The 13,090-nt window shown below is 33.2% G+C and overlaps 1 protein-coding gene across 3 annotated transcripts in view; it reads right to left on the bottom strand.

Moving 5' to 3' along the window:
• The window catches only part of LOC149478169 (aminopeptidase N-like), a 39,304-nt gene that overhangs the window by 16,583 nt on the left and 9,631 nt on the right, over positions 1–13,090 (bottom strand). For 2 of the 3 annotated variants that reach the window (XM_089709854.1, XM_089709856.1), the window contains exon 2: positions 7,790–7,953. In XM_089709854.1, the coding sequence (XP_089565980.1) occupies positions 7,790–7,948 (159 nt within the window). In that variant the 5' untranslated portion in view covers positions 7,949–7,953. Of the gene's footprint in view, positions 1–7,789; positions 7,954–12,677; positions 12,784–13,090 lie in introns of those variants that run through there. The other variant, XM_089709855.1, reaches the window with a different exon arrangement.

Genomic DNA, 13,090 nt, shown 5'->3' with positions numbered 1-13,090 from the left:
GCTTAAAAATAATATCAGTCTAGCAAAAATATATGTAATATTTTTATTTTTTAACAAGAAGCTTATCGTAAAATGCATTGTCATCTAAATAATATGAATATAAATAGACCAGAAATCACGCCAATTATAGGATAAATATGCGACACGAGGACAAAACAACCTATAAACTATACGAAGCATAATTTAAAATATTTTTACATATTGAGATCAGCCAATTAAATATGCTCCGTAGACTAAAGTAGTCAGTAGCTAAATTAATGAAGAGACAATATCAAATACCTACCTATCTATTTTATTCTAATGCTTCAAGTTTATGGGTTAAACCTGGATATACAGATTAACATGATTTTATCATCCCCGGTTGAACTGAGAACAATACTGCATAGACCTTAGGCATAGATCGAAATGATTGGAGATATAACATAAATAAATATTGACCCAGTCAACAAAAACCTGACTAATAAAAGTGAAAGTTAAGTTTGTTTAAGTTTTAGGCACTGACGCAACACCTAGGCTCCTTATTGGATTTAACCATAACGTCAATAAATACCAAATAAGTATAATGGCTTGGTTAAAACATTCGTCACGTCTCATTGCTAATTAAAAATGCTCATGAATCACATCCATTGCAATTTATATTGTACCTATACAGGGTGTCCCACTGTTGGTATACTAAGCTCAAAGGAGATTATAGTTTAGCATACGCTGAGTACGTAAAAAATACTTATAAAATTCCAGGAGAAATTTTTTATCAAATAGATGAATTCTTAAAACTCTTTGCGTACACCCATAACAAGCAACCCGCCCAGCTTTGCTACCTGCAGCACGTGTCCTATCGTTTAAGATTATGTTTTCATAGACAAATTGCTCACATTAGCAAAGCGGTATATGCTGGCTGCGCGAAGCTAGAGAAGAAAACATGGATTTTCAGGAAAAATTTAGAAAACATTTTTGGATGTTATTTTGTTGTTTAAGTATTTTTGAAGTAAAACTTCTTTAGGCGCGACTAGGGAGTAACTCAGATTTTTTTTCTGACGGAAGTAACGCTTACTATAGTCTGCGTAGTTTCCGCCATTTAAAAATAATAATTCTGATTGGTTGTAAGTATATGTCATATACTACACGCTTCTTGACTTATACGCCAGCTAGTGGCAAATATCATAATCAATTAGGATTATTTATTTTCAAATTTTCAAACGGATCAATTGTGAATAGCAAAGTGAATGAAAAATTCAACAGTTTTAAAAACATTATTTTAAATTGCAAAATTTTTTTAAAATCTCTAAATATACTTGTTTATTTATTACTTTTAAAATAAGTAAATTAAAAATAAAAATAAACATGTTGCGGATTATAATCAATCTATTTTAAATATTGCTGAAGACAAAGTAGTATCCATAGCAACAGATATGTATATAGGTTGTCATTCAGTTGAACAAGAAGCATATTATGTACGCCAACAATTTCATAAAATGTCAGTTATTGATACAGGAGGATCGCCTTATGAAATCATATTAGTTCTTAACAAATTTTACATTATTACAACCAATATTGATGTATCTGATGGCTTAGCCAACGGTTGTGTTGGAAAGTTAGTGTATATTGAACGTGATGACAGTGATAACATCATACGCTTATGGCTTGAGTTTCCTGGTAAGATAGGAGAGAAAATTAGGAAAAAAGCTGCCCATCATATTCAAACTCTAAACATTAGTAGAACAGCAGTCCCAATTTTAAGAAGATCGTCATCTGTACCAATGAATAGAAATAAGACAATATTTGCAAAGAGAAATCACTTTCCATTAGTATCTGCTTGTGCGCTTACAATACATAAGTCTCAAGGTGGTACTTTTGATCAAATCGTTTATGAATACAATAAAAGTCACAGTCAGCAGCTGTTATATGTAGCATTATCACGAGTAACTGATATAAATGGATTGTTCATTGTCTCAAACACCGATGACAACAAATTTTATCATGGAAGAAAGCGTCCAGGGGGAATAGTTGATTTACAGTGTGAATTTGAAAGACTTTCAAATTCTCGCCTAATAACACAACAGGAAGAATTATATAACCTTGTAAATGAGAGTAACATTACACTATTTTCCTTCAACTGCCAAAGTTTACGTGCTCATGTTTCTGATCTGAATGATAAAGTATTAAAAAGGTCCACATTGCTGTTATTTTCCGAAACTTGGATGAAAAATGACGAACAAATTCTTATTGAAAATTTTTATTGCGTTACCCAATACAAACGACCCAACTCAACTGCTGGTGGAGTAGCTGTATATCATTCATCTACAGATACACTGAACAATGTAACACCAATTCAAAATATTTCACCAACTATATTATCACAAATTTCCGATGAGGTTTCACAAATTGGTGACATCGCCTTGGTTCGATGTGTTAATACGAATGACCAACCTGTGATTATCGTTGTTATTTATATTTCTACAAATATTAGCCTGACAAATATCATAAAATTTATTCATCAGCAATTACTTCACTTCACAATTGAAGGTTCTCGACTTTTAAATAGTAATTATCATGAATTACCGATGATTCTAACTGGAGATTTTAATGTTAATTTTCGCTCTCAGGAATCTCAGCCGTTAATTGATTTTTTAGAAGAAAAATTTGATTTATCTATGAATACTTCTCGACTTCATTCAACAACGCGTTTCGGTACAACGATAGATGCTGTATTTTCAAGAAAAGTAGCAAATTTAGAGAGTAAAATTTATGTTTCACATTATAGTTACCACAAACCTATAATTTCGTACGTAAGAAATTATGATGACATTCAATTACCTGTTTCGAATGAATAATATTAATATAACATTTAAATAATCTTTGTAAAGCACATGAATAATAAATATAATTAAATTATAATATAATATTTATTTATTTAAGTTAATATTTAATCATTTCAGTGATATATGTCGTCAACGCCAAAGAAGTTTTACTTCAATCGCGCGTAAAGGTTACACGCACACACTTTTTTTACGTGATCAGTGTATTCAAAACTACAAGTCCTTTCGCGCTTAGTATACCAATAGTGGAACACCTGTATAATATTGTACGCTAATAGTGCCCGGCGGTTTTACCCGCATTGCTCCTCTCCTATTGGCCATTGGTCGTGATGATGCGTGATGATAATTGATGTATAGATATATATGTTAAAGCGTGGTTGTATTACGTAATTAAATACTGTTATAATACTTTTTAGACATCTTGACTCGACCAAAGTCGGTACAAGAATGACTCGCAACTGCAGACGACCGTTATTTATAGAACGATTATTCGAGTGGCGTGACTGTGTGAGTCAGCGCAGGTGTTATTTGTGTTGTTTTGATCGTTATTTTGAATATGACATGTAATATTATTATTATTTGATAATTAAATGATTATTAATACTTTTATCCATTTGATTATTATTAAAATAATTAATTAAGTTCATCAATTGATTTACTTTTAAAATATAATTTTATCTTTAAATTAAACGCGCTAACACGGCCATTCTGAAAAAAGCTCGTGCTCTGAGCGGTAATTCAAAACTCAAAATATCAATGATATAATTCACTTCAGCTGGTGACATTCAGACTTGTTTTAAGTAGTACATTATATTCAAATTATTTGTTTCTTTGTCCAGTTGTCAGGCTAAACCACTGTCTGGGTCCATACTGACAAGTGACAATCAGGTTATTATTATTTTCCGCCCAGTTGTAAGACTAAGTCACAGAAAACCCGTACAGACAAGTGGCATTCGATTCTATTATTATCTGCCCAGTTGCCAGCCTAAGTCACAGAAGACCCGAACAGACAAGTGGCATCCGATTATATTATTTGCCCAGTTGTAAGACTAAGTCACAGAAGACCCGTACAGACAAGTGGCATTCAATTGTATTATTATCTGCCCAGTTGCCAGCCTAAGTCACAGAAGACCCGAACAGACAAGTGGCAGTCGATTATCATAATTAGTTTCCATTACCGCTAACACGGTCATCTAAATTTGGCTTTTGTACTTTTCTTACACGTACATAGGACACAATAGTAGTCTAGCAATTGCTGGTACTTTTCGCTTCATAGCAATCATTGTCGAGTATTATTGTGATTTACATAGGATTCGATAGCTCAACGAGTTTTTCCAGCTGCGAACAGCGGCTTCTGTATCTCATCTGTATCTCAACTCTCAAGTGATAACCATAAGTCCTGGAACATAATTAAAAGTTAAAACACAAGTTATATCCGGCTTGGCCATAGTAAAACAATAACACAAAACGTCCTCGTACGTTCATTTGAAATGAGTACGGTAATTTATCTCGTGATGTCAAAACACAATGTATTATAACACAAACATAACCGCTCGGCCAAACTGACCTTAAAGAACACTATGAATATCACATCCACACGATAAACTCAAACTCAAATATTGATTTATTCAACTGGACTTCGCTTTAGAAGCGTTTTTCAATCGTCAAAATACAGAAAAATAATCATTTACCACCACAATAGCTTACACTGGGCGCCATCGAAGGCACCACATCCAAATTCCATGGGATCAAAAACTCATTATTTGTGACATAAGCACGTCGTTCGCTTACCACAATTATTAAATATCCTGGACAACCGCCCGGATTGCACATCATGACATCACATTATAATATTGATGAACTACATTACCGTTACAATATTCCACACCACAAACATTTACTTCACACAACGCACAAGAAAACACACATTGTGCGAGTTCCTTCATCCTTGTTTTACTTGAAATCAATTCAATTCATTTTTACGAAGGTTGAAATCCACAGTCGCATACTGTCATGATGGTGACAGTGACAGATGCACACTGTCACGTAGTATGATGGAAGAATTTGTGCCAGCCTGCCAGGATTCCGAGTAAGGGTGCACTCACACACATCAGTCACCGTCAAGTCACCGATGCCTGATCGGTGACGGTTTGTGTACGTATCCACAAACACCAGTCACCGTCATGTTGTCCGTCAGTCACGTCGCCGGTTTGACTGAATCATTGAACACATACATCAGGTTAGTGAGTGATTAGACGTGTGTCACGCTAGAGAACATGTAGCAATTGACGGTAGCACGACGCTGACTGAACTGAGACGTGACGGCACCGGGTGAGTGGGGATAAAAGTATGATACATGTATGGAAAGATTATTTGACGTGCCTGACCGGGGACGTCACTGATAGATTTCGTGCCGGCGACTGTCGTGTGGGAACAGAGTCATACTAGAACTATTGATACATATTTTTTTTTAATCCTGTCCGGTGACGTGCCGTGACGGTGACTGATGTGTGTGAGTGCACCCTAAGGGCTGGTTCATCTTCTACTTCTGATGTTAAAGCGTGGTTGTATTACGTAATTAAATACTGTTATAATACTTTTTAGACATCTTGACTCGACCAAAGTCGGTACAAGAATGACTCGCAACTGCAGACGACCGTTATTTATAGAACGATTATTCGAGTGGCGTGACTGTGTGAGTCAGCGCAGGTGTTATTTGTGTTGTTTTGATCGTTATTTTGAATATGACATGTAATATTATTATTATTTGATAATTAAATGATTATTAATACTTTTATCCATTTGATTATTATTAAAATAATTAATTAAGTTCATCAATTGATTTACTTTTAAAATATAATTTTATCTTTAAATTAAACGCGCTAACATATATATAGGCTTTCTTGATAAATGGGCTATCTTACTCTGAGAGAATATTTAGTTTCGCAAAAACAAACACTTTCTTCAGCTATATCATTAATTCATTAGTATAGATATAGATTGGTAAAAGGTGACTATAGTAGGTATGTATATCATGTTGGTACACATTCGATTTTGACAAAAATTTTACATTCGTGTGTTGAGAAATTCGCAATCCAAACAAAAAAAATCTCTCGAGACTCGAACCTCTTTCTTATAAGTAATGATGATTAATGGATGCAGTTATGTCCTTTTAGGTATATTATTGTGTTATGCTGTTTTCATATCGACGTTTGCCTTGACCCTTACATAGAACCTAAATTAGTATTAACCATAGAAGCTATAAGATATGGACAAACGACAAATAATTTAGTATGATGTGTAGGTATAATTTTTTTCGTAAATACTTTTGAAAAATGTTGCAGCGTAAAAATTTTCATTGAACCTACTAACATACACGAAATATTATATTATGGTAAGTTTAGGTACTTTACGAAATCTTGCTTTATCTACTGATTTATTATAATATAAATGGGATAAATTGAAAAAAATACAATTTAAAAATAAAAAACGGTAATTTTATCAGCTCAATCAGCTCATTGGATTTTAATTGGAAAAGTATTAATTTTCCTGCATAAATAATGTATGATTTTCATATTTCGCCTTAACTCTCTTAAGGTTGGGTCATTGCCCCAAACGAAAAAAAAACAAATTTCGCAACCGATTTAATTCAAAATGAAAAAACAGCCTTGTAACGAGATATTGCATGCAAAAACAGTTTTTCATTGTCACAAAAGTTTGTAACGAAACGTTTTTTGGAGCGGACGTGGGTCGACTTATTATTCAAAATACAAAGGAAATGTTTAGCGTACATTGGAAAGTAGGTTAGGGAGATATTTAATGCATAATGTTGTTTGTTTGTCATGCGCGCAATGTACATTAGCTAGTTACCTTGTGTTCGCAATTCGCATAATTAGGTTAAGGTTCTGATGTTTATGGAAATTAAAAAATTGTTTGAAAGTTTACTTTTTATAAAACAGATCAAAATCCGTTCAATATGGGATTTATTATATTAATATGTCGCATCTTCATCTTGAACTGTCTACCAAATATTATGTACCTATGATGAAATTAATCTTGATGAGATAATAGCTGTTACCTTTATATCCATTAAATTTCACAAGGCTATCTATATCTTCTAGGTATCTTATGAATAACGATATTAAAATATTGACCACGATCGGACGATCCTTATATACTGTCGTCAGTACTTTTTAAATATTAAACTTTACTTTCTAAAAGTCTACAAAATCTATTTATGTATCTAACTATGATCACAATTCACAATATTTTTGGATACAGATTGAAATTTTTACTTTCGCGCCCTTTTGGTAGCGACGCACTCTGCACAGATAAAAAATGCTGACACAATTAGAATATCTAAGGAAAAATGTGATTCAACCTCACACGTGTGCCATTGGAATATAAAGCAGTTATCGATGGCCACAACATGTTTATGTATAACTGTAGTCTATTATAAATTATAATACTAAACATAGACAAGCGTTACCTATTCTTTTGTTTTCATTTCGCGCGCAAAAGACATCCTAAAGTTCGATGACATATATTTTCGGAAGCTCCTTAAGTTGAATGACATTTTTGTATTTTATCTATGCTAATTTTTAAGATAATTTAAATAAATATGCACGATTAACCTAGTTAAAAATTCTAGTTTAGTAATATGTAATATATATATACATATATGAACTTTTGACTACCTACATCTAAGACCTACATCTTTGTCAGGAATTATTTTTAACGGCGTTTTCACGTTTCACGTGATAGAAAGAAAAACAAATAGGTAATATTTGAAAAACAATAACAGACCCTGGAATTTAAAACATTTTTATGACTTTAATCATTACATCTTTAATAAACTTCCTACCTACGATTATAACATTTAATTTACCTAGTAACTATATGAATTTGATCATATAAAATACTTTCAATATAAGACCATTGATACCTGAACATATTTTGACTCTTAAACTTACCGTAATCTGAACAACGCCGAAGTGTGTGAAGTTAGTCTTTGGATCAGTATCGTAGGCTAGCTTCACGTCATAGTGTGTAGGTATGACGTCATCGGGCAGAAGGTACTCGCTGTCGGCTGCGACCAGCGCAACGGCCAGGCAGAATATTAGTAGCCGCATTTTAACTGTTGATAAAGAAGATTATAATATTATTCTACTTAGCATAACTACTAAAATTTTCTGCTTTTTCATCTATACTAATATTATAAAACTGAAGAGTTTGTTTGTTTGAACACGCTAATCTCAGGAACTACCTACTGGTCCGATTTTAAAAATTCTTTCGGTTTTAGATAGCCCATTTAACGAGGAAGGCTGTAGTGGTATCATCACGTTATGACCAATAGGAGCGGACCACTGCGGGTAAAACCGAAGGAGTTTATTTTAAATTTTATTTATTTATTAGTAAACATACATACATACAATTACAATTACAATTTATTACAATATACAATTAATATTCATGTAAAATTATATAAATAAAAAGGCTACCAAAACAATTTTGAGAGTTACACAGTCAGTTTTAAATATACAGTGAGGCAATCATTTTTCCTACAACGAGAAAACCACAATTTTAAGGAAAATATAATAATGTAAACAAATAAGGTGAATATCGACTTTAAAGGTCGAAATAGCTAATAATAACAAAGTAATGATCTATTTGTTTGACTTTGAAAGTGATGGACAAGGATTAAAAATAACAACATAGTTTTAGCACTATGACTTTTTGTGTCAAAGAACACGGCGAGTAGGTCTAGGTGATAGGTCCTAACCACAGACATGTATCAAGATAGACTAAGCGAGTGTATGTACTTCCCGTGTCCAAACTAAGTTTGTGAAACTAACTTGACGCTGGCCTACACTCAGTCCGCGCTTGCAGTTCGCCAAGGAAAGACGTGAAGCTGAATAAAGTAAAATGCCGAATTGCGCCGTTATAAACTGTAGAAACTCCACAACTGTGAGTGGCCGAGTTAGCAGAGATGTTTCCTTCCACCGGTAAGTAATTTTCTAATCAGAATATGCACTATTTATTTTAAAATCAAATAAAGAATATCTGTGGAAAACGATCGTGACAAACACGGATACCAACTCATACGAAATGATTCGGAATACATTGCGGCTTTTACTTGGCACGGTAAAGATCGCGTCGTATGATAACAAGCAATGAATAGCGTCTTCTCATTTTTCTGTTCTCATTTTTCTGTCCAATTTCGTGGTTAGTGATGTTCATTTGATGCAACAGTTCTCGATTCTAATCGATTTTATAATCGAACAGAAAAATGATAATTTGAAGTAGCAATTTTTCAGAAAAAAAGGCATAGATTTTTTTTGTCGTTTAATAGGACTTGACCTAGAACTTTTAAGTATTTTAATACAAAGGTACTAAAAATAAATATTATGACATGGACGCCATTAGTTAAAGTGTCATCTTGGGAGTTTTTTAAGAAAACTCCTTATTGCTTAGACTATGTTTGTTTTTTCAGTTTTCCAAGTAACCCGAACATAAAAGAAAAATGGATCGATGCAACGGGACATAAAGATTGATTGATTGACAGTTTCATTACTTTCTTTCGATGGCCTCTCTAGTACGTAGTACATGGTAACTCAATGGGCATATGTAAGAAAAAGCTAAAACACATTAGTTTACTTGTTAGAATATTAAAAGGTTTATAATTTTATTTTATCATTCCTCTGTCTATGGTAATTATCATTTTTCTGTCTTGAATCGATTTAGTAATCGATTACGATTCATTTATTTAACTACCTCTTAGACATAGATCTGTCTACCTCTTAGAACCGTTTGATCTGATTTCTTTCGATTTACTTCGATGGGATAGGACGATACTAGAATCGCCGCGCGAGTGGCGTCCTAATCGATTTAGCGTAAAATGAAATTACCATCACTAAAAAGCGCTCGTGACGTCATAACGCGTCAAGGTCAGTACAAAAAATATGACACGCTTGGTTTTCATACAGATCGCGGTACTTGCGTTGTCTACTAAAATATACATGTCTGTGGTCCTAACCGTCCTAATAGGTCATAGGACAGCATCTCACATCAGAGCTCACTGCTCAGAGGTATCACATTATGTAATCATGTGCCTTCCCAAGCTGTGTTATTTAATTGATGTGCAATTTGATCGAAACTAGCTTAGAACAAATGACTATAGTCACGAAAAAAATTAAAAAATTAAATTTTATGAAATACTACGCCTAATCTTGAATTGATAAAAAATGCATATGAATAAGATGAATTCCAAAGAACATTGAAACTAACAATTAACTGAATAGTTATGCGAAATGTAGGTACCTATTCATTTAATTCCCGCATGTGTTATCCTTACATTTTATGGCTTGTTTATATTTTACATAAATTATACAATTTATTTGTAATTGTTCAGTTAATTAAGGACAAACGTCGTTACATAAAATTAAACAATGAATAGTAAATATGGGTCATAAATACAATGTGTGACGCCTTGGCTTCATTTTGATGAGGGAAAAACGCTCCTTTGTATGGAAGGACATTTATATGCCTGTATTCTAAACGCTAAGCTATTGTCAACAATAACAATATTGTTGGTACCTAGTACTAGGGTACGTAGTAAAATATGTGGTAAAATTGAGAAAATTCGTCCCTTTCGGTAATATTTTTTTATTTAAAAAATACCTTTTGACCTTTTGAGATCTAACCTGCATATTTTTTTAACTGATTAATGTTAAAAGTAAATAGCCTCGCTGTTTTTAAACAATAACCGGAATTGTTTTCTTACAATAATAATTAATTACTTTGTCTTATTATTTTCCTCAATTCTAATGTACTAAACCACTTTCACTTATATTTATAAATATTGAGGAAAATCTTGGTAAATCCCCGACTATTTTGTTTTCATAACATAACTGATTCACGACTAAAACTCATTTATTTATTGAGCAAGAAAAATAATTATTTTACGAAATGGGTTGCCATCTTTTCAGCTTCATTTATATTTGTAGTATACTGTAGTAGGTACATATTAATTACAGTGTAAACTCTATAAAACGTCACTTATGGGACCGTGCATTTTTCGACGTTATAGAGAGTGGTCGTTAAATGGAGAGAAAGGGAAAATTGCATGATTGGTCCCGAGACAGGAATATTATTTTGACATTGCCTACGAAACATGTGTCAACATGTCTTCATATTGAGGTTTCTTCAATTTTTTGGCAGATCGTCCATCTTCTTCGGCATGCAGAATTTTTTCTTTATTTTTCTACGACTGCATTTCTGAGAATCTTCGGTATGTCAGTAAAAAAGAATGTAACAACTACATTTTCATTGATTTCGGCAACTTAGTCAGTACTTCCTGTCCTAGTTCCTAGTGTTAATGTCTTATTATGGTCGTTAATTAGAGTGAGCGTGATGCTATATGGAGTGTATTATTGTATAGACAACAATATAAACCAACCAAAGTCGAGAAATCTTGACGTTATACGGAGTTTGACGTTAAATGGAGTGTCGTTATATAGTGTATTATGTGTATTATATTATCTGTGTTATATGCAACCTTAGTATGCAACAGAGCAAGGAATATGCATTCATCACAAAGCTAAAGGCTCCATCAACATTGTTGTTCAACTGTTGTTCAACAAATGTATACGGTGAATACGAGGCTTTAATGTGTACTTATCCTTCGTGTAACGCAATGATACAGAATATTAGATTGTTGTTTTCATCATCACGACATAGATAATAAACACCAAAGTTGCTTTCTCTGACCCTATGTATGCTTAAATCTTTAAGGCTACGCAACTGATTTTGATGCGATTTTTTCAATAGATAGAGTGATTCAAGAGGAAGGTTCAACCTATACATATAACTTATTATGTTTTAGACAAAGCGGGCGAAGCCGCGGGCGGAAAGTTTATTATATTATAAGTTATAGTATGTAGTAGGTAACAATAGATAATTTCTATGTTTACCGACTGTAATTAATGTAATAAATAGCATCTAAACTTACGTATACGGAACTGCCCTGATGTTACAAACTATTACATTATATCTTGCCTTTCACTTGAATGTTTTTGTGTTTACAATCTAGTCGGTTGTCTGTCAACTTTGAAACTTCAGCGACGATTTTCAACTTCAGTTTCAGAGACAAGTGTTTTTTTTCATTAACTAGGATTAGGCCGCCTGTCCATCTGCAAGAAAACTTCCGCAAGAAATGTCCGACAGTCTGTCTGGCAGAAGCTAGCAAGTCTAATTGCGCGTTTCCACCTGCAAGTAGACTTGCAAGCTGCTATCAGACAGACTGTCGGACATTTCTTGCGCAAGTTTACTTGCAGATGGAAAGGCGGCCTTACAAACATTAAAAAGTGAAGTCCTATTTCCCCAATGGGGTGGGGCAGATGCATTATACATCTATTTTACTGATCGATTTTCTTTAGGGACAAGTAGGTTATCAGCCTTCTGTGTCCTACCAGACCGAGACATTTTTTTTACAAACATTAGGACTAAGTTAATTGAATCAATTTGTTTACATCACAAAATCAGTATTTTAATAATAAAAGTATCTATCTAATAATATACTATCGCTGCATAGATGACTAGATTTCTAGGGCTTCAACTGTCCTTGCACTAAATAAGAGACTTAGCTTTCGCGGTAATGACGCGATACAATTTATATTTTTTTCAAACAAAACATATTAGTTTTAATAATAAATTACGTACAATATAATATTGGGCTTTGGATGAACAAATATAATTTGGCTATAGGTAGGTATATAATATCAATATCAATGAAAGTAGATAAAATTATATTCTCAAATATATGTAGACTTTAACCAATTACTTCATATAGTTATTACTTACGTTTATTTTTTTATTCATTTAAAGAACCAACAACCACTGTATGATCACTCTATTCTCATACTATCTATACCCCGCATTGCTCGGCTGCTTATATTGCAATTGGTCTAAGCGTGATGATATACAGCCTATAACCTTCCTCGATAAATGGACTATGTAACAGTGAAATATTATTCATATTGGACCCGTGGTTCCTGAGCTTAACGCGTTCAAGGAAACGAACAAACTCTTCAGATTTATAATATTCTAGTACCTATATAGATTTAAAGAATTGTTGTATTCTGTTATAAAAGGGAAGCCAAAATTATAATTACTACATATTTTGTTTTTTCCTCATACATTTTTAACTTTCTCCATTTTACCTGGTCCCAAAGCTCTCAGCTGGTTTTCGGAAACCTAATCAGTTCAAGGTTCAT

This window comes from Colias philodice, chromosome 23, assembly GCF_061535455.1.
Source record: "Colias philodice isolate Cphi_HAF_F1 chromosome 23, ilColPhil1 Martin Lab GWU primary, whole genome shotgun sequence".
Lineage (NCBI taxonomy): Eukaryota > Metazoa > Arthropoda > Insecta > Lepidoptera > Pieridae > Colias > Colias philodice.
This window is presented reverse-complemented; position numbering and strand designations above follow the sequence as displayed.